Genomic DNA, 27,016 nt, shown 5'->3' on the forward strand with positions numbered 1-27,016 from the left:
CGTAGGTCCACACCCAGGATCCGAACCAGCAAACCCCAGGCTGCTGAAGCGGAACGTGTGAACTTAACCGCTGCGCCACCGGCCGGCCCCTCCTTTTGTGTTTGATTGGAGTTTTGAATAGTATTTTGCACTTCTTAGCATACTTTAAGTTATCCACCTTGAATTATTATTATTATAATTGGTTTACTTGTTTTATTCTTCCTGTTAGGTCAGAAGCAACCTGAGAGATAACAATTCTTATTCACCTTTATATTCACTACAGTGCCTAGGACAGTATTTGATCCCAGTTGGTATTCAAACAAGTTTATTGAATCCTTTTTGAAAGATGCAACTAAAAATATATAAAATAATTATTGTTAATAAAAATCATCATCCTCACTCGCTTAACACTGTGAAACCAGTGCAGATCTAGGTGCACAGTGTAATTTCTTTGAACATTTATTGAGCTGGAGAAAGTAGGACATGCCCATGTGGCAGTTACATCTTAAAAGTGACGAATCTAGAGCCAGCTATGTTTTGGGTTGTTTGTTTTTGTTTTTTTTTCCAAATACGGTCTTAAGCTTTTCTATTTGGTGGTAATTGCTTATTAGTTCCTAATAGCAGAGCCTTCAGCAGTAAGATAGTTATTGTACAGATGAATAATAGACAGATTAGGAGACTCAGAGGTAGTCAAAAGTAGGAAAGGAAGGGGTCAGAAAATGGATTCATTTACAGATTTCACCTGGCAGTTCTTCAGGCTGCCCACACGAAAGGCACTGCTCCAGTTCAGTCTGCCTGTGTTTCAACTTGTCTGCCAATCTCAAATGGTTTCATTGGCCTTAGAGCTGAAATTGTTTGCCTTAGATAAGGCAAATGTTGCTTAAGATAAGACTCTGCTACTAAGTACGGTGTCTGATTCCCAGTCCTCTGGCCTTGTGGTCATAGTCCCTCTCACCATTTCCTTTCCCCCAGGTGTATGTGGTCGGGAATGAACCTTCAGCAGTTTTGGTGGATTCCCTGCTTCCAGTCCTAGGAGTCCTCTTTTCTCTCTACTGTTTTACCAGGCAGAGTGTGTCTCACATAAGGTAAACCATCCAGAGAACCCTATTTATTTATGAACAGTGAAGTCTTTTTTGCATGTTGTTCTTGTGCTTATTTTGAATATGACTTATGCCACTTTGTAATTGTTTTTTCTTTCAAAGGCAGGAAAACACTTGAGAATCCTCTTACTCTGCTCATCTAGAAAACAAAGAGAGTTTTGCAAATTGCAGGAGATTGGATGTAGTTTTTAGAATGACTTTCCTCAAACTCTGTCCTAGACATCAGAGACAAAATTTCTGTTTACATGTGTAAACATGCCACTGTTTGATCAGTGAGAAATACTGGAATTACAGGTCTAGGAAGGAGGAAATAGAGGCTGGATCATAACTACCTTGCAGGGAGTTAGAAATCAAGTTCAGGAAATCTGGATCTGAATGTAGCACTCTGTAATTTAGACTTGGACTTGGTGTAGGTGCTACACAGTGTTGTTTAAAATAAAGGGATTTCTTAGTCATCCAGAAAATAATCTTTTGTGTTGGAATTTAAGTAGGACTCATTTTGTATCAGCTCTATTTTCACAGCTATTTATGTTGTTTCTTCCTCCTTATAAGAGTTTATATCATTTCTAAAGTCCTGCAGAATTCTGACATTTGGTGTTTGGAAGTCTCCTACGTGTAATCTGATATACAATAATAGCACCTTCTTCGTAGGGTTATTATGAAGACTAACTGTGCATTGAAGTGTTTAGCACTGTCCCTGGCAAATAGGAAGCTCAGTAAAGGGTAGCTATCATCATTATCATTATCATTATCATGAGTGGTAAAGAAAAGTGCTCAGTCTTGCATGTTATTCAAAGCTTACATACTGCCTTCAACTCTCTAACTTTTGGTCAGCACATCGTTGTAGACCACAGCCATAAGGAAAGTGACAAGAGAAAAGGCAGTGGAAGATGGAGACTATAAATGTGTGAATTTGGCTTCAAAGGACTGACCATATAATAACTCCTGTTTTAGTTTTGAAACCCAAGACCTCATACATTATCATGACCTCATCAGAGACTGAGAAGGAAGAAGCAAACTTTTATTTCATTCCTCTCCTAGTTGATTGGCACAGATAAAAGGGGATGAGGAATTAGCATCCTCATGCTGATTCTTGGTCACCAGCTGTTGGTCTCATTGATGGTATATGGTTTTATCAGTGTAAACTTTCTTTCACAGTGCCTGATCCAAAGGCAGTGGGTACGCTTGGAATTCCAAAAAAAAGAAAGAAAATCATGTGGGGCTCATGTGTCATATCAGGGTTGCTTCTAGAGCCAAAGATTAGTCAGTCACTCTTTGAATATCAGGACGTTTACATTCTAAAATTCACAAAAAGCATACTTTCCACTGCTGAATTTCAGTAGTGCTAGGTGGTTGTGCCAGCATTTAGAATGTAGTGGAACCTGATAGCCTTTCTTTCTTTCTTTTTTTAATGTGAGCTGGTTAGATGACTAAGATGGCAAGCTCATTTATAACTGCTTTTTCTGCCAGGTCACTTTGCGAAGAGATCTTATTGTGGATTCTGGGGAAGCTGGAGAGGAAGAAGGCGATTGCTAGCCTGAAAGGATTTGCAGGGTTGGACAAGTCTATGCCCTCTCTCCATTCTCTGTGTCACTTTAGAGCTGCCACTCAAGGCGGCGTTATGGTTACCATCAAAGAGCCCATTTGGTGAGTCCACCCATCCTTTACTGCCTCTCTTCAGATTTAATTGTGCCCCAAAGGCCATTCTGTGTCTGTCCACTAAGGGGCGCTGATAGAAAGGAAACCAGAAACTCAGTGGCTGAGGGGCTGCTATTTATAATCTCTGAGTGAAATGTGAGCCTTAATTCTCCAGGTTTTTCCTAGATGCTAGTTAATAGTAGGTACAGTTTACTGGAGCCTCACAGCTGTGCATCACAACAAGCCCACCTAGTTCACAAAGTCTTTGCCAGTGAATCAGAGTAATGGGCAGACGCATGTTCACCATAACACCATAACAATCCAGTTATCTTTCTGACTCTCAAAATGACATATGTGTGTTCAGAGTCAGATGTCTTCCTAAGGGAAATTGTCTGATAGCTATTTTTTTATGGCAATTTTATGATGAGGGTTTGTTTCTCCTAAGGATTGATTAGAAGGTGCTTAATAAATGAGAGTGGAGTGGATAATTTATTTCTCCAACTTCTCACAAGTGTATTTTAAATTATTTCCACTTTCTGGGTGATATGTGTAGATGTTATTACCTCTTACAAGAATGAAGTTCTTGTTGATCAGAGTCCGTAGTATTTAACTGGTGGCAGCTACTCTACTTAGATTTCACATCACATTCAAAGCACTGCTGTTTGTTAAAGTATTTAAATTTAATTTTTTAATTCATGGTTAACTTGTTAAAGTTTTAAAATACTCTTTCAATGTGATGGACTTGAGGAAAATAGAAAAAACACATTGGTTACAAACAGAATTATCAGCACAAACTCAAGCTACTAATTTACTGCGTGTTCTTGAGCATTAGTAGGTTTTCTGGTTATAACTATGCCCCTGAGCTGAAAAAGCTTAAAATTGGGGGGCATGTTTATTTCAAAAACACTTTGGAACAGTTTAACCTGGGACCGTTTTAGTGACTATATAGAGAATTTTACAGTATTTAACTTACCAGGAGTTAAAACTTACTGCTAGTTTAACCAGGCTTTCATGCACTTTTTAGCACATGTATGTCGAAATCAACACTTCTTATTGAAACTATAATTTCTCTTCATGGTAGGAAAAAGTGAATAAGCAGTGACTGAATGCATCTCCATTCACTCCAGGAAGCAGTGGCTCCTTAACCTGAGGTCTCTACATGGACATCTAGGGGTGTATAATCCCCTTGAAATTATACCTGAGAAGTTTTTCTATATGCAAACATGGATTTTTTTCTAAAAATTGGATCTGTGACTCACTAGATACTTAAAACACTCCATGTTTCCAAAAAGTTGACACTTACTATACCAAAGAAATGTGTGTGTGTGTGTGATTTATGATTTGTTCTAAAGATCCTGCTCATGGTGCTAGACCCCCAGTGGCAGGGTCAGTATCGCCGCTTGGTCTGTATCACCACTTACCTTCACTCTACCATTCTGTCCAGCAGCACTGGTTATCAATAAAAGGCTCATTTAGAGAAACTCTAAAAGAGCCTCTCAGATTTCACGATCTTTGGATCTAGAATTTTTACTTTTCCAGAACTAAATATACCTATTTGCAGTTGACTCTTTATCATTGAAATTTTAAGAATGAATAAAATATTGCATCTTAAGTAATTGTTGTCATGTCTTTTTTTAAAGAGTATTTGAATACAGTACTTCATTTTGACAGCCAGGATGGTTCGCAGAAGCTAGAAGTGACGTTTATCCATTTCAGCTTTTCTTCTAACATAAAATATGATGGAGATAACATGACTTATCTGAAGGACTCTGGACGATTCTGGGATAATATAGGAAGTACTCCTAAGCTTAATTTAATAGGTTATTTATTCTACTAGAGGAGTATAAAGGCTATGTTGTTAGTGAACTGGCAAATTGGGACATTCTGCCCAATGAGATAGTCTATCAAATTAACTTTAATAATTGTACTTTTCAATGAGATGAAGCAAGATCTTTCATTTTTTTCTCAATTTAGTCTGAAAAAAATTTTATTCTTTCCTTGATCAAAAAGTAATACACGTTCTTTGTATAATACAAAAAAAATAAGGAAGAATACGAAAATCAACCACTATCTTGATCACTGCTTACATTATTTTAATGTTTTGTTTTCTAGTGCATCACTTGTATCTTTGTATTTGTTTACATGATATAGTATAATAATATTGTATCTTGGAATTATAGCTAAAAGTCTTAGTACCTTATGAGAAGTTTCTTGAAACTTTTTGCAGAAATCATAGCACTGTTTTCAATAATTTAGCCACATTTTATTACTTGGAAATTGGGTTATTCAGTTTTCTGAAGCTGTAAGCATTTTTGTAACTCAACTAATTGGTTCTTATTAGTTGAGATTGACTGAATCTCCTCCTACAAATATCATGTCTTTTTCCACTGTCCATAACCCTTCAGTGGCTCGTTGAAAAAAAGTCCAAATTCCTTCCCATGGCATCCATGGCCCTCTGTAATCTGGCCTTGCTTTGCAGCCTTCTCTTTCTCTCTTCTTCCTCAGGAACCCAAACATCTGCATACAATGTATGCTTTGATTCCTTCTTGTTTTTACAACTTACTGAAATAATAGTAATTCCTAAACCTCCATCTTAAAAGCCTCTTTCTTCTTGAAGGTTTTTCCCCATCTGAGCAAATGACTATGCAGGACATGATAGCCTAGCTTCTGAGAATAAATACTTTTTCAATGTAGAGAGAAGGAAGATAATTTAAACAAAATTTCGAGATCTTTCTAATGATTTGCTGTGTGGAAATAACATATTACTTTAGAAGATTATTAGTGGGATTTCAGAAAAATAATGTTTCTGGGTGATAAAACTTACCAAGATAAATGTTACCCTGCATTGCAGTGATGAAGATGAAGATGAAGCCCTGTATCAAAAGGTGTCTTCAGAGCAGTGGCAGGTAGAGCATCTCGGGGACTTGCTGTCCCTCTGCCAGGAATGTGGTTTGGCAGGCGACTTCTTCATCTTCTGCTTGAAGGTAAGAACTACATGTAGTTCAGGGTCAGCTTTATTCTGGGGTAGTACCAGGATCCCCTTTGAATTTTCAAGGCAGTCATAATTTTAGGTCCTAAAATTAGGTGCTAATTTAGGAGACGTAATCAGAGGACATAAGAGTAATTTACTTTTTAGTAGCATTTGTTTTGGTAAAAAGAAACTTACCTTCAGCAATACACATATGGTCAAACTACTTTCCAACATAATCTCCACTGAAATTTTAAAGATGACCAAAGCAGAAGGATTGATCTATGAAAGGGTTAATCTTTGCTCTGTGTTGACAGTAAGAACTCTTTTGAAGTTAATAGCAGGTTTTACAGCTATGGAGTAATCCCTTATCCTTTCTGACTGTTGTTTTGTCAGGTATTTGGAAAGGAGATTTAGCCAGTCCTGCCTCTCTCACTTCATCTTGTAGCCACTTGAAACCTTTTCCGGGTTTGTTTCATACTGCTGGTGGTTGTGCTTCCTTTTGCCCTAATCTTGACAGTAAATTGTACCCCGTACTGTTACTCTTTATTTGCACTGTTTGAGACCGTAAACCAGATGATCTCTGATTCCCTGTCCTCCAGCTCTGCCTTCCCCATTATTTTTCCTAAATAAAGTATGTAAGAGAATGTCTGTGGAGTTTAAGGTTGGTGTGGATGAGGGAGAATGCAAGGAGGGTATCAGAGCTAGCACTTCTAGAATTTGAAGTAGGGAGTACTTTTTGATGCTTTCTCACCTCCCACCTCCATCACCCTGCCCAGCCACTCATTGTAAATAACATTCCAAGAAGATATGCTCTTAATCGGATAATTTTTTAAAAGTTTGTTTAAAAAACAAAAGATCAAAGGGCTTTGCTTTAAACCAAGATCTCTCCACCTTGGCACTTTGACATTTTGAGCTGGGTAATTTTTCGTTGGGCAGTGGGGGAGCTTCCTACGCGTTATAGGATGTTTAGCAGCATCCCTGACCTCTAACCACTAGAGGCCTGTATCAGCCCCCAATTATGATAAGCTAAAATGTCCCCAGACGCTGCTAAATGCCCCCTGGGAAGCAAAATTGCCCAGGCACATTTGGGAACCACTGCTCTAAACTATCAGTTACTTTGGTAACACATTAATTGTTAAGTAACTTAACATTTTCCCTTCCCAAGGAAATTGACAATGTGAAGGGTAGGGAGAAAGCCTACAAAACCCACAGTAATAAATTACTTATTAGTAGAAGTTTAGTTCTAAATATCTTAGGGAAGGAGGGCTGTGGTACTTAAAGCATCTAAGTCTCTTAAAAGGCTTTGGAAATGTTATATGGCCTCAGTTCAAGGAAGGCTTGTGGCAGAGATCGTAAAAGCACTGATAAAGTAAGTTGTCTGTCAAACTAGTTCTATGTGTGTGTGTATTTTTTTATTATGAAGTTTTAAATTTTCAAATAGTTTTCTAGCTGGTTTTGAAGCCTTAGTTCTACAGGCTTTTTCTTCACTATTTCTTTTCTCCCATGCTGATAGGAATTGACACATGTGGCTGAGGAAAATGAAGCAGAGTTTAAAATGAAGCCTTTCTCCAGCAAAAGCCTCTTGGAACTAGCGCAGCACCACACTCTTCTTGTGGAAGGCCAGGAGCAGAAGCTGCTGGTCCTCCAGCTGGTGGCTGTTCTGTGTGAGAGAATGTCTGAGCAGATATTCACGAACATCGCTCAGGTCAGTGGCTGCCACGTTCCGGATCCCAGCCTCGGGGTATTGGTCTCTTTTGGTTTCTTTACATTATTTTTAAAAAACGTTCAAGAAGTGTTACTCAGAGTGTGCTTTGATGACACCTGCATCAGTGTTACCTGAAATGGTGGTTAAACATGCACATTACTGAGCCCACACCAGACCAAGAGAATCAACACTTTCTTCATAGGTCCTGGGGATCCGCATGTGCAATAAGCTCCTGAGGTGATTCTCATGCATGTCAAACTTTGAGAACTATTTTAAATATTTTATGTTATATCACAATGATTTTAAACTTTTGGTGCAAATAAAACCATCTGGGGTCTTTTTCAAAATAGTGATGCCCGGTCCACTTTTAGAGTTTCTGATTCAGCATGTCTGCATTAGAGCCTGGGCATTTGCATTTTCCGGAGCTTTATGGATGATTCTAATGTGCGTCAAAAGTTGAGAATGGTTAGAAATTCAAATTTGAAAAAAATCACTAATGATAATAAGATCACCTTGAATTTTATAGGTCCTCTGATTCACAGCTTGTCTCCACAACAGGCTGTGAAGTTTTAAAATGTTTTTAAAAATGCTTTCAGAATAGAGTAACTATGTGAATCAGTGCCTGAATTTTGTTGGTTCAGACATTATTTTTATCAGCTTTTTCTTTAATAGGAAATAAATGTAATAAAGCATAGGCAATGAAGTCGCCATATTTTACCACTTTACCAAAATTAGTTGTTGCTTGGTTGGTGAATAGTCAGTTGTAAGATGGTATGATTGTCACGCTTAAATCTGATTCTCTAGCTCTTTGTATCATCCCCATTGTCATCTGCCTTCGGGTGTTGCTAAGCAGCATTTCACTGTAGCTCCTGCTGCGAAAATTTGCAGCTGCTTGTCGGCTCTGACTTATCGTGCCTGTTTAATGAGAATTATGTTCATGATTTCTTTCCTGGGCTCTTATTCCTTCAGTTCACTGACCCTGTGTTACTCAGTAGGGTGATTTGTTTCTCCTGTGTTTATATCATTCCCTAAAGACTTTTTCACCCAGACCTTGTGTTTTTGTCTCAGGATGCTGGTTAAAAGGGGAACTGGTCTAAAAGCTGATATGACTTAAGCTTTTGCACTTATCTCCCTTTACTCCTAATTAAGGAACAATGGTGTTAGGCTGATGCAAAAGTGATTTGTCCCATTAAATTATCCTTCAGCTAAGGTTAAAATTTATCAGGACAAAAGAAACCACAAAGAAATATTAAATTGCATTTAGTAGTCTTAGTGCTAGTGATAATTTTAATATGTTTTTTGAAACATACACACATGAGGATAAATTATAAGTAATTTTGTTAATATCATTAGGAATCAAGATTTTCAGCATAAGAAAAAGAGTTAGAAATATAAAATCAAAGAACTTGAGTAAAAACTCTATAATATTGAGTTTCAATGGGGAGTGTTAGTGTGAACTAATGATATATTTTTCTCTTTTTAAAAAATAGGTGTTTCCCAGCTCGGTCCACTGTCAATGCCAAGAAGCAATGACAACCTAGTAGCAATAGGCATCCTTAGTGCCAGATTATAGTTTCTAAATTCCACTTCCTACTAAAAGAACACAAAGCTCATTGGATTAAAGGGTAGTTCAGGTCTGGGGCAGGAATTATACACTATAAGCCTCAGGGCATCTTGTTGTGCCTGAATGCAAGGAAGTTATGTGAGATTAATTGGGTCGTGTCAGTACCACTCAGGAGGCAATTTGAAGGGTCTCCTATTGGCTGGCCATAGATAGGACAGTTTGAGCATTAAAAAGGATAATGCCTGCAATGGATTGAAACACAAAAACAAACCCAAAACGTGAACCTGAATCTAATCAAGGAAACTCAGGATTAGAGGAGCAAGTTAATGCCATGAGGAAGCCATTGGCCAAATCCAAAATGTGGGAAATTCCATTGTACAAATGATCTAGTTTCTTCATTAAATGAGTGGCATAGAAAAGTAGCAGGGCTGTTGTAGCTTAAAAGGAACTTCAGAGACATCAACCAAATGCAATGTGTGGATCCTGATTCAAACAAACCAATTGTATGAAGACATTTTTGCAACCAGGTATTAGAAGATATAGGGAATCTTTATTGAGTGTGATCCTAGTATGGTAGTTATGTAAAAACAAATCTCCTTATTTGTTAGAAATGCATATTGAAGTATTTATGGATGAAAGATTAAAAATTCAATAAAGTATGTTGGCAGATGGCATATCAGTAGTATTTACATAGCATTTACATTGTATTAGGTGTTACAAGTAATCTAGAGATGATTTAAAGTATATGGGAAGATATGTGTAAGTTATATGCAAATACTGTGCCATTTTATATAAGGGATTTGAGGATCCTTGGATTTTGGTATCCGCGGGGGGGTCCTGGAAGCAATCTCTTACCCTCTCATACCGAGGGACGACTATCATTGGCAGAGTAGAAGTGGTTCTATAATGGTGGGGTGTTTTTTCCTACGCTAAAATTTTTTTTAATGTAAGTAACACATGCCCATTGTAAAAACGTTTAAACAACATAGAAGTTCAAAATTTAAAAAGTAGAGACTTCTGATTAAAGATGGTATATCGGACACGTGTGTTTATCTGTTCCTTCCAGAAACCATAGGGACCAACAGAGCAAGAGAAAATAGTAGATAAAAGAGAATAACAACATTTAGAAACTGGATAGTAATAGTTGATTTAGCAACTTCAGAAAACGGAAATGCTAAGTGCCTACATGGGAGAAGTCAGGAAGCAAAGCACTATACCTCAATAAAGCTGTTAAAAATTTTTTTGAAAAGAAAAAAAGAAGCAAGTTGCTTCTCACTGCAGAACCGTGGAAGGACTGGAGGCACTAGATAAGCCCTAAAGATGGAGCTGAATTTAGAGCTTAACGCAGGTTGAAAGGCTCTGTGAGATCCAGTGGACCCTTTGCTTCCCTCTTCCACTTTGTACAGCCACCTCCCCTTCCCAGAAAACACTAGAGGTTTATCCTTGAGAGAGGGTGAACCCAAGAGCCTCTGAACAGCAAACTGAAATGCTGTAGACTTAAGTTGGTGCCTGCATATTCAACAGTGAGGCCTCCACCCCCATCCACTCAGTTGCCAGAATGTTGGCAGCAGGTTTATACATCCCCATAGGATTATTGTGAAGATTAAGTGAATTAATACCTGTAATGTGGGGCCAGCCCGGTGGCACAGCAGTTAAGTGCTCACATTCCACTTTGGCGGCCCAGGGTTTGCCGGTTTGGATCCAGGTGTGGACATGGCACCACTTGGCACACCATGCTGTGGTACGCGTCCCACATATAAAGTAGAGGATGTTAGCTCAGGGCCAGTCTTCCTCAGCAAAAAGAGGAGGATTGGCAGCAGTTAGCTCAGGGCTAATCTTCCTCAAAAAAAAAATAAATAAATAAATAAAAATACCTGCAATGTGTTCAGAACAGTACCTGGTAAATAGTAAATGCATAATGTTATTATCAAATTAATCAGCTAAATAATTAAAAGTGGTTGCCTCTGTAGAGCCAGAATCAGATGGGGAGAAATGGGGTAGGGCACTGTAGTTTTCATTATAAACTTGCAAGAATATTTGACTTTTAGAATTATGTATCTTTACAAAAATTTTTAAGTAAAAATAAACATCGCTACTCCCTCTCTGTAACATACATAAATTCTAGAACAGGCAACAGTCACATACCTATCCTTGTGGCTGGCAGCCCCGTGAGAATCACAGGAAATGAATAGTAGGGGGAGGGGAGCTGTTGTCCAAAAGGGTATGGTGTCTTTGTTGTTACAAGAAGAAAGTTTTGGGGGAAAGGGTGCTTCCTAGATGACAGTAACAGCTGGCTACTACACCACAGATAACAGCTCCCAGCGTTTTTAAAAAATATATACGAACGTGGAAAGTTTCTTTCTTAACAAAAATAGGATCATACTACTTGTTTTGCAACATTTAAAATATATGTATATGTTGTGGAGAGGAACTTAGAAAAAGTCAGAAGGCTAGGTAGTTCTATTCCAGTAATTTAACAATACTTGTGCTGAAATAGAAGCTTCCTATAAACAAGGAGTGCTTTAGAAAACTCTTTGGAGACCAAGTAGGTGGCCCAAGATGGTAGGTGCAGCAGTTTCTCTAGAAAGGGCCAGTGTCCTTAACTTCTAGTATCAATAAAGTCTTAGGCTAGAGAGGGTGTTGAAAATTGCCATAACCAGCACTGTTCCTTCAGTAAGTGGAACTTTTAATAACCTTTCTAGTTTTCTGCCTTACTCCAAAGGCAATTAACATACCATTCTCCTGACTTAAAGCTTCCAGATTCTAAAGATTCTAGCATAGCGTGTGATTTGCCCAGAGAGTTAAACAGGCAAGCTGGCATAGTGTTTAGAGGCTCATCATGACCTCTCTCAGCCATCTCTTCTTCAAAATGATTTTTCCCTTTTGAACCATTAATCCTAAATATGCACGTATGTGTGTGTCTGTGTAGCACTTGTGTATGTATACGCTGTCTTTTATTGAAAAGTGTTTCTACTTAAGGTGATTAATCCATGCGCAGTTAAAATGATGCTGACCAAATTGATTCCATTTAAGGCTTAGTGGTTAGCCAAATACTGTGTAAAATCTTATATATGGTTAATCTTAATCCTTTAAAAATATCTGATACTTAGAAAAATGACAAAAAAATCATTTGTACAGATTGTTTGAGGACACTGGCTTCTAAATAAAATTGAACGCCTCTTCCCCCGTTCTTTGCTTACTAGAATTAGACTGTCAAAATGAGGATAGTGGGGGAGGAATCCTTGAGGAGGAAATCTCATTATGAGAAGCCAATCTAGGACCCTCTAAGATGGTTGAAAGTAACAAATCATTTTTCACTTTAATTTCCTGGCAAAACTCATGAAAAGTGAAGGAAGTTGGGTTAGTATATTAAAGCATTTGGGAAAGTATAAACGGGCTTTCTCGTTTATTGACTGCATAGCCTTGAGCCGATAACCTCTTTAAGTCTCAGATTCTTCATCTCAAAATGAGGGTAAGATTCCCAACCTCCTAGAGTTCATATGAGACCTAAGTGAGATTGTGCACGTAAGACACTGAGCACCATGCCTGCTGCACAGTAGCAGTTGTTCTTGAAGGTTCTTGCTATCATGATGTTGATGTGGAAAAAGATAAAGATATAGACATAAGATGTAAGGAGAACTTTGAGACTTTTTTTCTTACTCCTCACTGATTCTAAATTCCATTTCTGAGGTAGGTGGTGGACTTTGTAGCAGCAACACTGCAGCGAGCATGTGCAAGCTTGGCCCACCAGGCAGAGAGCACCGTGGAATCGCAGACACTGAGCATGTCCATGGGGCTGGTGGCTGTCATGCTGGGAGGAGCTGTTCAGGTGAGTTGCAGACGTGAGCTAAACTTGAATGGAGGGAAAAGAAAAGAGAAAACCTGTTGCTTCCCTTCCATACCCTTGTGAGAAATAAGAATGAATATTGCACATAAGAGAACCAGGATAAACAACTTAGGTTGTTATTGAGAATTTTCTCCAAAGTAAAGGACAAGAAAATGGTACCATTTCTATCTTGTCACCTGTGTAGAGTTTACCATCCGAAGGACAGGGCCCTTTCTGACCTGGCAAAAACTTGATTTGGAAACACCTGACACAGTGGTTTGCATTGTGGGAAATGCTAGATTCTCTGACCCTCACTGTAATGGTTCTCCAAAGCTCAGCCCTTGTCCCTGCTGTGGTAGTCAGTGGAAATCATTTGTAACCTGCGGGTTTCTTAGGATTCTATGATTCCATCTGTTTTGTATAGTTCCTTTTTAGCACAGGATCCATCTTGCAACTCATCTCATGTAGCATGTTAAAACTTTGTTTCCAGTGCATGTATCTTATATGCTTAAGTTACAATTTTTTAATTTATTCACTCAAAAATCATTGCATACTTGCTATGTGCCAGATACTAAGCAAGGTGCTGGGTATACAGGAGTGGACAAAGTAGACTTGGTGCCTACCCTCGTGAAGCTTATAGCCAATGAGAGAGTCAGGCACCAAATAACTATTCAAAAAATATACTTGGAATTGAATGAAGTGCCTCAGAAGAGAAGTGGAGGGTACCAAGAGAACGTAACATCCAGCCTAGGCTGGGACGATTTTTATGAGGAAGTGTAAGTTTAAGCTAAGACTTGAATGATGAATAGGAGTGTGGGAGTGTGTGTGGTACAGATGGAGGAAGCTCTTCCAATTAAAGAAAACATCATGTACAAAGGCTGGGAAGCAGGAGGGAGCTTGGTATACTTGAAACACTGATAGAAGGCCAGTATAGCTGAACTGTAGAGACCAAGGGTCAGAGTAGAGCCGGACAAGGTGGAAAGGTAGGCACGTGTACCTGTCTGGTTAAGTACAAACCACATTAGGTTAGGAGGCTTCAGGAAGGCAGCATAGGCTTCGAGCAAGTATTATGAAATCCAACCTGAAATCAGACTGGTAGAACTCTTAGCAATGAGTCGAGAACCCTCTGGGAATGGATTTTTGAGTTTGAGGATTCAAATCTGATCCTAATTCTTGATATGTTAGAATTTGCCTCTCTTTAGCCTGTCTTTAAGGGGAAAAGGAATTTTATTTGGGCCTGTTGTTAATGTGAAGCCGGTTTCTTGGTAGATTTACTTAGCCTTCCTAATTTTATTTTTCCCGTATAGTTTGAAAAAGCATTTTTGGTTCAGTTTCTAGAGACATGTTACATCCCTGCTGTTCTAACAGACAGTCCTAAGAGAACTGTCAAGGAGGGGTTCACTGATAGAATAGTTTTTCTTAAATTGTATTATTGTTGAATTTAGTTGGCCTGATTGATTTTTGTTTTTCTAGTTGACTATTAATTTGAATGTCTTTGTTTCCATAAGTTGAGCGTGTTTTTTGCTTTTCTTATAATTTCAAATCACATCCCAAATGGAAAATAGAACACAGAAACTGTGTGGACTGATGCAAATGTACATCCCTTACCTGTCCCAACCCTTCCATGAGCCATCCTGACTCACTGATTACATCCTGGATTCCTCTGACTCTGCACTTAGTTAAGTGAACATATGCATGTCACCCCTATACCTTTGCCCTAGATCCATTAATTTTTTTCTGTTTGTTTCATGGATTTATAAGTGACTTCTATAGTAATGCCGAGCTTTCTGTCTTTGTTATTAGAAAAAAAATAATTATTCTGAATGATGTTTTCAGATGGTCATTGTCAGGCTAGGGTTTTGGCTTCAGAGTCTAGAAGAATACACTGTACTTATCCCTGATCAGGATTCATTGTTTTGGCTAATGAAACAGAATCTAAAAGCATTTGAATCTTTCTTTCTTTCATTTCTAATTTGTGTAATTAAGGTGATTATTAGAACATAGTGTGTGGGAAGAGGAGTTAATTTGGAGAAAGTGTAGGCTTAAGACTGCTAACAAGACAACTGTAATTCCAAACTCATTTTCTAAATTTCAGGCTTGGTCATCAGTAAAAGTATGATGTTGGTAACTTCCCTGTTCCCTCAGGAACCAGTTTCTGCTTGATGTTCCAGGGCCTGTGAGGTCCTCTAAAGCATTGCTGCACCAAGGTGACCTGAACTTTGAGGCACAGGTGGTGGGGCTTGGACCTGAACCCAAATCTAGAGCTCTTGTACCATATTTTCTGAGAGTATCTTTGAATGAACTCATTCAAGAAATATTTATCAAGTGCCTCTCTGCCTTTCTGGAGCTTACCTTTTTAGGAGGCTGTGATTAATCTGATGAATTCTTAACTACTTTTTTAAAAGATTCATATTTCTGTATCTTATGTGTATCTTTATGTATAGCTTACCATAAAACGGGGCCTACTGCATGCTGACTTAGAGAAAAAGTAAAAGTACCACTGGAAAATAACTTCAATGACATTATGTAAATAAGTACTCTGACATATAAACTGGTCACCTAAATATCTGAAGAAACAGGTGATATACAGAAATGAGAACACAAGGAATAAATGTAAATATTTTCAGAATTAGTAATATTAAGGTCAGCATTTTATTGCTAGAAGAGATCCTTGGATTCTTCTAAAATAGCAATTCCCACTGGAACAGGAAGAGTAAGACAGGATGAGGGTATGTATGCCCCACAGGGGAGCTTCCTGAAGTCTCGTATGGGCTCTTTCAGTGTGCACATGCCCTTCCCTGGCTGTCACCCAGGTTCTGATGTGCTTCCCTTAGAAGGCATGCTCTCTGCTACCACCCACCACCCTCAATCCCACTCCTACCCGTCCAACCCCAGTTCTTAAATTCAAAAACTTGCAGAAATTTAGAATAACCCACCATCTAACTGGATCACTCCTGACACCCTGAAAGAAATCGTAGATATGGGCTGACATAGCTCTGCTCATTCCGTTCCTGAAGCATTCCAAAAACTCAGGAAGGAGGCAGCCACATAAAGGAATCTGTCACTCACTTGTGGGCTTCTCATTCAGGCCTGGAGGTTTTTACACAGAATTCTGAGATCTGGATATGAGAGGTGTGCTGAGAAGCAAGACAGGAGTAGAAATGAGGGCTTTGTTGTCAGTTCTCAATTTTGATAGTGGCCCTCAGTGACCCTTTGAAAAATAATTAACTACTTAGTACTTCACTTTTCTCATCTGCCAGTTAGGTGAATATTACTTTATACCTCAAAGACTTTTGAATATTTATGAACAATAGTTGGCACCTGTAATCTTAGATTTTCCTGGTTATTCTCATAGTGGGAAATCTGTAGGCTTATGAAGCTGAAAATGTGCATAACTGTAATTGCCTTATAAACTATTTGATTCAGAATCCACCTACCTGCCCACGGTGATTAGAGAAGTTACCCAGTTGAATAAGATGAATCCCACAGTGACAACTAAGTTTGAAAACAGAGCAAAAAGATAGTCGAGTATTCTTTTTTTTTAAATAGATATTATTTTTTAGAGTGGTGTTAGTTACACAGCTAAATTGAACAGGAGGTAATGAGATTTCCCCTATACCCTCTACCCCCACATATGCACAGTCTCCCCGACTATCAACATCCCCCACCAGAGTGGTACACTTGTTGCAATCAATGAACCTACATTACCCGTCATTATCACCCAAAGTCTGTAGTTTACGCTTCACTCTTGGTGTTGTACACTCTGTGGGTTTTGACAAATGTATAAGGGTATCCACCATTATAGTATCATACATGATAGTTTCACTGCTTCAAAAATCCTCTGTGCTCTGCCTATTCATCCCTCCCTACCCCAACCTCTGGTAACCACTGATCTTTTTACTGTCTCCATAGTTTTGCCTTTTCCAGAATGTTATATAGTTGGACTATACTATATAAGACTACATATACTATGTAGTCTTTCCTGACTTGCTTCTTTCACTTAGTAATATGCATTTAAGTTTCCTCCATGTCTTTTGTGGTTTGATAGCTCATTTCTTTTTAGTGCTGAATGATAGTGTTGTCTGGATGTCCCACAGTTTATTTATCCATTCACCTACTAGAGGATATCTTGGATGCTTCCAAGTTTTGCAATTATGAATAAAGCTGCTATAAACATCCGTGTGCAGGTTTTTGTGTGAACATAAGTTTTTAACTCATTTGGGTAAATACCAAGGAGCTCAGTTGCTGGAGAGTATGGAAAGAGAGTATGTTTAGTTTTATAAGAAACTGCCAAACTGTCTTGCAAAAGTGTCTGTACCATTTTGCATTCCCAATAGCGATGAATGAGAGTTCCTGTTCCTCCACATCCTCACCAGCATTTGGTGTTGTCAGTGTTTTGGATTTTAGTCATTCTAATAGGTGTGTAATTGTATCTCATTGTTGTTTTAATTTGCAATTCCCCAATGACATTTGATGTTGAGCATCTCTTCATATGCTGTATATCTGTATATCTTCTTCAGTGAGTTGTCTGTTTAGGTCTTTTGCCCATTTTTTAATCGGATTATTTTTCTTATTGTTGAGTTTTGAGAGTTCTTTGTATATTTTGGATAATTGTCCTTTATCAGATATGTCTTTTGCAAATATTTTCTCCCAGTCTGTGACTTGTCTTCTTTTTCTCTTGACATTGTCTTTTGCAGAGCAGAAAGCTTTGAGTTTAATGCAGTCCAGCTTATCATTTCTTTCATGGATTTCTTTTCTTTGGTATTTTCTCTTAAAAAGTCATCAGCAGGGGCTGGCCCCGTGGCCGAGTGGTTAAGTTCGCGCGCTCCGCTGCAGGCGGCCCAGTGTTTCGTTGGTTCGAATCCTGGGCGCGGACATGGCACTGCTCGTCAGACCACACTGAGGCAGCGTCCCACATGCCACAACTAGAGGAACCCACAACGAAGAATACACAACTATGTACCGGGGGGCTTTGGGGATAAAAAGGAAAAAATAAAATCTTAAAAAAAAAAAAAAAAAAAAAGTCATCAGCATACCCAAGGTCATCTAGATTTTCTCCTATGTTATCTTGTAGGAATTTTTAGTTTTGAATTTTACATTTAGGTCTATGATCCATTTTGAGTAATTTTTTTGATGGTTTAAGGTCTATGTCTAGATTCATTTTTTTGCATGTGAATATCCATTTCCAGCACCATTTGTTGAAAAGTCTGTCTTTTCTCCATTGTATTGCCTTTGCTCCTTTGTCAGAGAACAGTTGACTATATTTATGTGAGTCTATTTCTGATCTCTCTCTTTCATTGGTCTGTTTGTGTTTGTTTTGTTTGTTTTTTGAGAAGAGATTGTTGTATATAATAGAAATAAAAAAGAAGCCATATACTGTAGATTTAATTAGATATTCCCATTTAAGATGCTTAAAGAAAAAACAAAGGTCCATAATACTACAGAGGCACTGAATGAGGTCTAACATAATGATAACACTAGCAAGATTATTCTAAAATGTCTTTTCCAGTTCTGTGTAGATTCCCGATAAAATTGACTCTTTTCTTAGATAACATATACCTTTACTCTAGGCATACATATTCTTTTTTCCCTTTAAGATATAGTAACATCAGAGTGGTCAGTTGTTTTATACATGAAGATAAGCTGACATATGTTATGGAGCTAGAAATTGTACCTTATGTCAATTTTGCATTAGTTTCTAATTGTTTAAACAAAGAAATCTGAGGGGAGTGTATGGTGAAATTCTACAGGTACAAACCTGACATATATCTCAAGTTTTCATTTACTTGAGAGGAAAGTGGTGGGAAAACTGAATAATAACAATTCTGTGGACTTATAGTGTAAAACGAGAACATTATCTAGGTCCTACAAAAACAGTTGGTTAATTGGTTGGTTGGTTGGATAGTGAAGTGAGTGAATGAGTAAGTAATAAATACCCTTTCTTGTTCTAAAAAGGATTTAAGACCCACAAGGTTTTCAAGTTGTCAGGCCCTCGTGAAGCCTCATATGATAATTTTTCAAGTATTTCCAAACAGAAAAGGATTACCACTGATTCTTGTTTCTCTACTGACTACACATGTGTCTTTCCTAGTGAGACATATGGCATTATTGGAACAAAGCTTCTGGAGAGAATAAAATCTTATGTAATTTTCACTCCCACTTTCTAGGAGAAATTCTCTTTTGCCACTTATTGTCCCGATCCCTTCCAGACCTCTGGTGCCCTTGTATGCTGACCAGCTACTTTAGATCATGTGCTTAAGAAAAGCTTTATTTGTGCAAGTGAGACCATTTAGGGTATTGGGTAAGACTGAACTCTGGAGCCAGACTTGTTGAGTTCACATCTTACTGTCTTTTAGTTGTGTGACCTTGGATATGTTACTTATCTGTTCTCTGCCTCAGTTTCCCCCTGTTTAAAATGCAGACATGTGAAAATATTTGAATTGTATCATAGGGATATAAATATGTGTGTGGATTCTTTTGTTTATTGTGTTTATTTTTAAAACATTTACATAGCACTTACGATGTGTCAGGCACTAAGCACTTTGCTAATATAAACTTATCATTTTATGGCAAAAGGTACATAAAAGTCAAAAATACAATAATACCATCAAAAAGATACAATGAAAGTCAAGATAAAATAATCTGGAAAAGAATTTCACCATATGACTATTAAAATCTACATGGTAAGAATAGCTGTAGAGACAAACACTCTAATAGCTAAGTGGGTACAAAGGGTATAAACAGGCTGTTCACAGAAAAAGAAATACAGACAGCCAATAAATGTGGAAGGATGCTTAATAGCACTGTTAGTCTGGGTAATGCAAATTAAAACCGTAAGATAATGTGTTTTGCCCATTAGACTGTAAAAATTAGGAGTAACAATGTGCTTTACTGAGGGATTTTTTTTAACTTAGAAAAGTACCTGTATATGGTAAGTATTCAATAAATGTTAGCTGTAATTATTCAACAGTAGTTATTGAGTGCTGGACTCAGCTATATGCTGATTACACCAGGAACAAGATTCGCTCCCTGCTGCTTTTGCTCAGGATATGTTGCCTTGTGCTCAGGTCATATTAACATCTGCTATGTTAATTTGGGTTTGGCATTTTTTGTTTCATTTTGTAGTTGAAGTCAACTGATTTTGCTGTCCTGAAGCAGTTGCTGCCTCTGTTGGAGAAGGTATCCAACACATACCCTGACCCTGTCATCCAAGAACTTGCTGTCGATCTCCGCATCACCATCTCTACCCATGGAGCCTTTTCCACTGAGGCTGTCAGTGTGGCTGCTCAGAGTACCCTGAACAAAAAGGATCCAGAAGGGAAAACAGAAGGGCAGCGACAAACCAGTCATGAAAGATCCACTGGTGTCTCTCGTAGCCACCTCGAACAACAGCAAAGCCATGAGAAATCCAACCAGACAGGCCTGAAATCTAATACTCCACTCATTCCTCAGGAGGTCAGTGAGCCCAACGCCACTACAAACCAGAAATCCAGAAACATAACCACAGAGCAGCTCCAGGAAGTTCTTCTGTCAGCTTATGATCCTCAAATTCCAACACGGGCTGCTGCCCTGAGAACTCTTTCCCGCTGGATAGAGCAGAGAGAAGCAGAAGCCCTTGAGATGCAAGAGAAGCTTCTCAAGGTGAGTAGAACACCCTGCAAAAGACACGCACGCAGGGTGGGGCAGCTCTCCGGAGACTTGACTGTGTGTCAGGCACTGTCCTGGACTCCCCTCAGGGAAACTGTAATTGTTCTGAGGAGGCAAGACTTAGACACAGGAAAGACTTAGAGAACCACATGAGACTCAACTGAACATGAACGGAGTGCCAGAATTTTGACAGGCAACAAAGGCTGTGGACAGTCAGGAAAAGGACAGAGTTGAAATCTGGAGGAAGTAGATCTTGACATGGCCTCAACAAACTGGTAAAGTTTGAACAGGTGAAAGAAAAGGGGATGGAACAGCATGAGCAAATTCCCAGATGGCAAAGTCCCTTTCTGGTGAATAGGGCCACTTTCAGCACTGTGACCCAGCCCAGTTAAGCCATCTGTTTTCTCTCCGTCCCCTTTAGAGGGACATTGGGCAGAACTGGGTCTCCTCCCCTCTCCTCCCTCCATCACAGTGAAAAAACTGTTCTTTACATCGTAGATTTATGTAGGAGAATATGTATACTTAGTTGGGGATCTCTTCCCTTTTGTGGAAGTTGTCCTGAGGGCAGTATGGATTAGAGATTAAAAGCAAAGGGTCTAGAGACTCCTGATCAAATCCCAATCAGTTTCCTGGACAAGTCACTTAAACTTTCTGAGCCTCAATTTTTACATGTGTAAAGTGAGGCTAATAATAATAGGACCTACTTTATATTGAAAGGTTTAAAATAAAATAATCCTTGTAAAGCACTAAGTATAGTGATAGACACATAATGAGCACCCAGTAAAGGTCGGTTGTTGTTGTTATTGTTATTATCTCTTCCATATACTTTAGCCATTGGACTAAAAGTTGTAATTCAGATTGAAAACATTTATTTTTAGTCACTGAATTATTAAGAACCAATAGTATAGTGATAATAACTGCTGTATATTGAGCCAAACCCTATACCTTTCAGACATTGTCTCTAATCCTCACAATAACTGCAATGTTCATATTATCCCCATTTTGTAGATGAGAAAACAAAGGCACAGAAATGTGCCAAGAATTTACTGTCTTTGAAATGTTCTGAAAACCTCAAATTATACATCTCCTCTGAGGAATCATTAAAAATTTCCCTTCATAAATCTATTTGGATGGTGAATGCTGTGAACATCTTTGGAATTTTCCTTAATTTAACTTAAGCTTTCATCTGCTGTACATAATTGGTCATCAAGTCCTGTTAGTTCTTCCAAGGAAGTTTTTCGATCTCTCTCTTCCTCTTTATTCCCATGGCCACTACCCTGGATTAAACTTCCTTTACTCCGTACATGATCCCCACCCCTTTCAACCTGGCCCAATTGAACTAATGTTAGACTCTCCCTAACATACTGCAGATGTGGAGACCATCAGCATCAAGTTGATATCAAGAATCGCTGTGCCGGCAAAGGACACACCTTTTCATACTGAATAGCACCCCAGACTTCCCCTAGACACCAAGCAGGAGGAACATGGGCACGTGGCCACTATCTTTCTCTGGCCCTCATGCTAGGGCCTAAACCTAACATGTTACTGTCATATTTTCTAGATTAGCTGTACCCCCTGCAGTTGACACGCACTGGTGACTTCCTAAATTGTGAGATATGTTGAGAGTAATTTGTTATTAATGTCAATTGAAGTGCTAAAATTTGCGAAAGATTTTTAAACATAAGTTAGAACAGATTCAAGGTTATCCCAATAATAACATCTCTGTCTCTCGCTTGCATTTCTACATGATTTCTGAGTGCAAGAGAAAAGGATCAAATTATAGCAAATGTGCCATAATAACCCCAAACCTGCCCTCTTGTGTGTCATGGCCTGTAGTCTGTCATGTCATATGTGAGAATGTTGTCCACCATGGGCTGTAGTAGAAAAACTATTGAGGATTGTTCTTCCAGATTTTGGTTTTCATGCTTACTCCTGGCGTATACTTGACTACTTTAAGAAGTATCTCCTCCTAATCACTACCCTTTTTTTAAACTATTATAAAAATGAGACTTAAAACATAAATACTGTTTTCCCCACAAGATTCTAAAGTCAGACCAATGTCTAGCTAAAATAAACAATAAGAAAAGCATTTATTCTTTTGAGGCTGCTATAAGGGTCTCTTAAATCTTGCTTGTTCTTTGTGCATCATATCATTGCTGTGTTTTGTGGTTCCAGATATTCTTGGAGAACTTGGAGCATGAAGACACCTTTGTATATCTGTCTGCTATTCAGGGTAAGTTGGTACTGGTTAAAGGACTTCGAGTCTGTGGATCAAAGATTTTCACAAGGTCTCTAAAGTCAGAGAGGCACAGGACTGCTGGTCATTTTGTCCATCTTCCTGCCTCCTAGCTAAGACTCAATTTAAGTCACACTGATAATATTCCTGGAGGGTTCCCAAAGGGTCCCTATAAAGTTTCAGTGTCTCATAATGGTGAGGAAGTCTTTATTTATGTTTAAAGTCATGCACTGCATAATGACATTTTAGTTAACAATGGACCACGTATATGACAGTGGTCCCATAAGATTAGTACCATATAGTCTGGGTGTGTAGTACGCTATACCATCTAGGTTTGTGTAAGTACACTCTATGATGTTCGCACAATGATGAAATCACCTAACAACACATTTCTCAGAACATGTCCCCAGTGTTAAGCGACACATGACTACTTATCCTTCTGTAGATTAAATCCCATTTCCTCTAATTCAAGGAGGCAAAGAATGGCTGGCTCATGAGCTCTCATTACATTGGCCTCTTATGTGCTTGACTACTGTCAGTATGCACTTTTGCTCTCTCTTTTAAGTAAAAGAGTCTCAGAATATATAATATTTCTTCATCAAAACATTTTTTGCAATAATTTTATTTCTCTTTTGTCATTCTTTGTTGTTCTTCCCATCTCCATTAATTTGTGGATTCCAAATCTAGCGAGAGGCCTCATGAAAAGGAGTATAGAGAATTAGGCACCCTTCCCAAAAGGGTGAGAAGCAGACGTGGGGACTCGATAGGGTTCAGGAAGCCTCGAAACAACGAATGGTACTTACGGAAATAAAATCAATGAAGCAAGAACCTAAAATGCTGATAATTCATAAGTCTCAGAAAACAAGTCACCCTGTACTTTTCTTTAGAAACTATAATACTGTCAAGGAGATGTTTCTCATTGATTTATTTTTTATGACGGGGTTATCGGGAAGCAGTGTGTGTCATTCTAATATGGCAACGTTGCTGTTTGGAATAAGCATCTTATCTGATTAACACATTGAGCTCATTAGCCTCTAGGGTCTGCTATAAAAATCTCAACTGTTGGTTTTGTGTTTGTTTTTAGTAATTTTAATTGGTGTGCTAATCAGTTAGTAGCTAATTTGGTGATGAAGAACATGGGAGGTTGAGGTGTAATTTCTGTTCTCAGCTCCCCATGATGAACAAGTTTGAATTAATTGATGTTTTTGGTGTTTGTAACATGCACTTAAAGGCCAAGGCCTTAGGTGAATTTCCCATTAGGAAAGGAAAGAGCTGAATTTTCCCACCTGTGCTGCCAATGTCATTTGCCCAGGCCTAAAGTACTCCAGGGGCCAAGCCATTCTGGACTCCCAGTCAGACACGACCAGCCCACTTGTAAATGTCCTGCAGTACAAGGGGTGCTTAGCTGTGGTTTGAGTACCATTTAATTGTGGGGAGTGTGTGTGTTTGTGTGTCTGTGTGTGTGTGTTTAAAGTGTTCCTTTTCGAGGCTGCCTGAATGGCTCCATGTGAAAGTTACAATTTACTTTTTGCTTAATTTATTGGTATTTTGGATTTCTTTTGTAATTTCTCACCAACTCTGTCATACAGTCTAGGCACAGAGCAGAGGGGAATTAAATAAGCTCATTTATTCAACAGATGCTTATTGATGCCTGATGGAGGAATTTCTAATGAATGTATTATCCGTCCATCACAACAGTCTGAGAACTAAATTCCCCTTGAGTTAAATTTTAATTTTGTCTGCATCTCCTTTTAGCCCTACTGAGAAAGTGATGGTTGGTTTAGTTCTAGCAGTTGCTCCCAGGTCCTCAGTAGTAGCTTCTTCGTACAGAGAATTGTATATGAAGTTTCTGAGTTCCAGTTACAATCCAGAGTTTATAAATAGAAGACTTAATCTTAGACTATGGCCATTTTAGACTCCTTGTTTATTCTCTTTTTCATTGTTTGTTTTATCATCACTATTATTACCCTAATTAAGTATTCTCATTGTTTTAAAAAAAATTCAAATAACAAGGAAGTATATAAGGTAAAGAGTGGAAGCCCTTTTCCAAAATAGGAGTTAAAATATGTCCTTGAGAGTCCTATAAGATATATTAGATGTTTTGGGATATTTTTCACATTTCGCTTTTGAAATCGATGTTCAATAATGAATGTGATAAATAAATAAGTGATGTTTTTCAAATAAGATATAGCCGGGTTATTTATCTTACTGAGGATCTGCTCGTTTGTCCTCTTAGTCACTTTCCATTATTTAAAGGACATTTTGAAAGCAACACCAGAGACAGATACATTTCAGGGATCCCAGTGATCCCCATCAGTATCAAAAGGATCTTTGGATAAAACTACCAGACTCATTGAAAAAGAAAAAAACTCCTAGGCTCTGAGCCAAGCATGGGAAGCGAAAGTATGTCAGTGTGTGTAGTGAAGAGAATCTAGACATCTTAACATGCCCAGACAAATCGTGCTAACTCTTCCACCCTTCCTTTCAGAGAAGAGTTTTTATTTCTGGCCAAAGAGCAAGGGGAGGGAAGGCAAAAGGCCCAGAAGGGGGGAAGGTAGATACAAGGTGGAACTGTTTTTATAGAGTTTCAAACTGAGCGGGATTTCGAGTCTTAACTTGTCAGAGACTGAATTCCCTATCTCATTCTCAGATTCCTACCTCAAATAAAGTAAGTTGGGAAACCATTAACTGAAAATAATTCTATCCCTTGAAGGACCGTCTAATTGGATCTGGCATTGAAATTTGGAATGCAGGCCTGTGAAGTTTATCATCTCCATTTATGTCCTTGAAATGGGGAGATTTCTTTTATGTCCTAACCTGGTTTCTGTACCACCTAATTAACAAGTGAGCATTTAGCAAGTGTCTCTCATATATGCTATCTCAGTAAATTCTTCAAGTAGTTCTGGGAAGTAGACATTATCCCCATTTTTTATTTTTTAAAGATTTTATTTTTCCTTTTTCTCCTCAAAGCCCCCTGGTACATAGTTGTGTATTTTTAGTTGTGAGTCCTTCTAGATGTGGCATGTGGGATGCCGCCCCAGCATGGCTTGATGAGTGGTGCCATGTCCGCACCCAGGATTCAAACCGGTGAAACCCTGGGCCGCGGCAATGGAGCACGCAAACTTAACCACTCGGCCATGGTGCTGGCCCCTACCCCCATTTTTTAAAACTTTTTATTTACATACCTAAAAGTCACCCATTTAAAATGTGCAATTCAATAGATTTTAATGTATTTAGAGAGTTGTGTAACCATCACCACTATCTAATTTTCAAACTTTTTCATTGTCTCAAGAAGAAACCCCATAAGCATTATCAGTCACTTTCCATTCCCCACTACCCCCAGCCCCTGGCAACCACTAATCTACTTTTTGTCCTATGAATTTGCCTATTCTGGACATTTCATATAAATAGAATCATAAAATGTGTAGTCTTTTGTGTCTGGCTCCTTTCACTTAATGTTTTTGAGGTTCATCCATGTTGTAGTGTGAACTAGTACTTCATTCCTTTTTAAGGCTGAATAATATTTCATTGTATTTTTTTAAAACATTTTCATTTTTTTTAGGAAGATTGGCCCTGAGCTAACATCTGTTGCGAATCTTCTGCTTTTTTTTCTCCCCAAAGCCCCAGCACGTGGTTGGATATCCTAGTTCTAGGTCATTCTGGTTCTTCTGTGTGGGATGCCACCACAGCATGGCCTGATGAGTGGTGTGTAGGTCCATGCCCAGGATCCGAACCAGTGAGCCCCGGGCCACCGAAGCATAGCGCGTGAACTTAACTACTCAGGCACGGGGCCGGCCCCTATTTCATTGTATGGATTAACCACATTTTGTTTATCCAGTCATCAGTTGACATTTGAATTGTTTTTGCTTTTGGCGATTATGAATAATGGTGTTATGAATGTTCTGTGCAAGTTTTTGTGTGGGCATGTGTTTTCATTTCTCCTGGGTATACATGTATGAGTGGAATTGCTGAGTCACATAGTAACTCTATATTTAACCTTTTGAGGAACTGCAAAACTTTTCCAAAGTGGCTGTACCATTTTACTTTCCCACCAGCAATGTATGAGGGTTCCAATTTCTCTACGTCCTCGCCAATACTTGTTAATGTCTGTTTTTAATTATACCCATCTTAGTGGGTGTGAAATGGTATCTCATTGTGGTTTTGATTTGCATTTCTCTAATGACTGATGATGTTGAACATCTTTTCATGAACTTATTGTGCATTTGTATATCTTCTTTGGAGAAATGTCTTTTTAGATTCTTTGCCCATTTTTAAGTTGGGTTATTTGTCTTTTTATTATTGAATTGTAAGTGTTCTTTATATAGTCTAGACATAGGTTCTTTACCAAGT

General features: G+C 38.5%; 1 protein-coding gene across 1 annotated transcript in view; it reads left to right on the forward strand.

Moving 5' to 3' along the window:
• TANGO6 (transport and golgi organization 6 homolog) overlaps positions 1-27,016 on the forward strand; it is a 193,719-nt gene that overhangs the window by 41,978 nt on the left and 124,725 nt on the right. Inside the window, exons 8-14 of the mRNA XM_046683145.1 lie at positions 952-1,064; positions 2,550-2,726; positions 5,569-5,701; positions 7,202-7,393; positions 12,652-12,786; positions 19,909-20,424; positions 22,606-22,663. Of these exons, the coding sequence (XP_046539101.1) occupies positions 952-1,064; positions 2,550-2,726; positions 5,569-5,701; positions 7,202-7,393; positions 12,652-12,786; positions 19,909-20,424; positions 22,606-22,663 (1,324 nt within the window). The remainder of the gene's footprint in view (positions 1-951; positions 1,065-2,549; positions 2,727-5,568; positions 5,702-7,201; positions 7,394-12,651; positions 12,787-19,908; positions 20,425-22,605; positions 22,664-27,016) is intronic.

The sequence above is a fragment of the Equus quagga genome, chromosome 13 (genome assembly GCF_021613505.1).
Source record: "Equus quagga isolate Etosha38 chromosome 13, UCLA_HA_Equagga_1.0, whole genome shotgun sequence".
Lineage (NCBI taxonomy): Eukaryota > Metazoa > Chordata > Mammalia > Perissodactyla > Equidae > Equus > Equus quagga.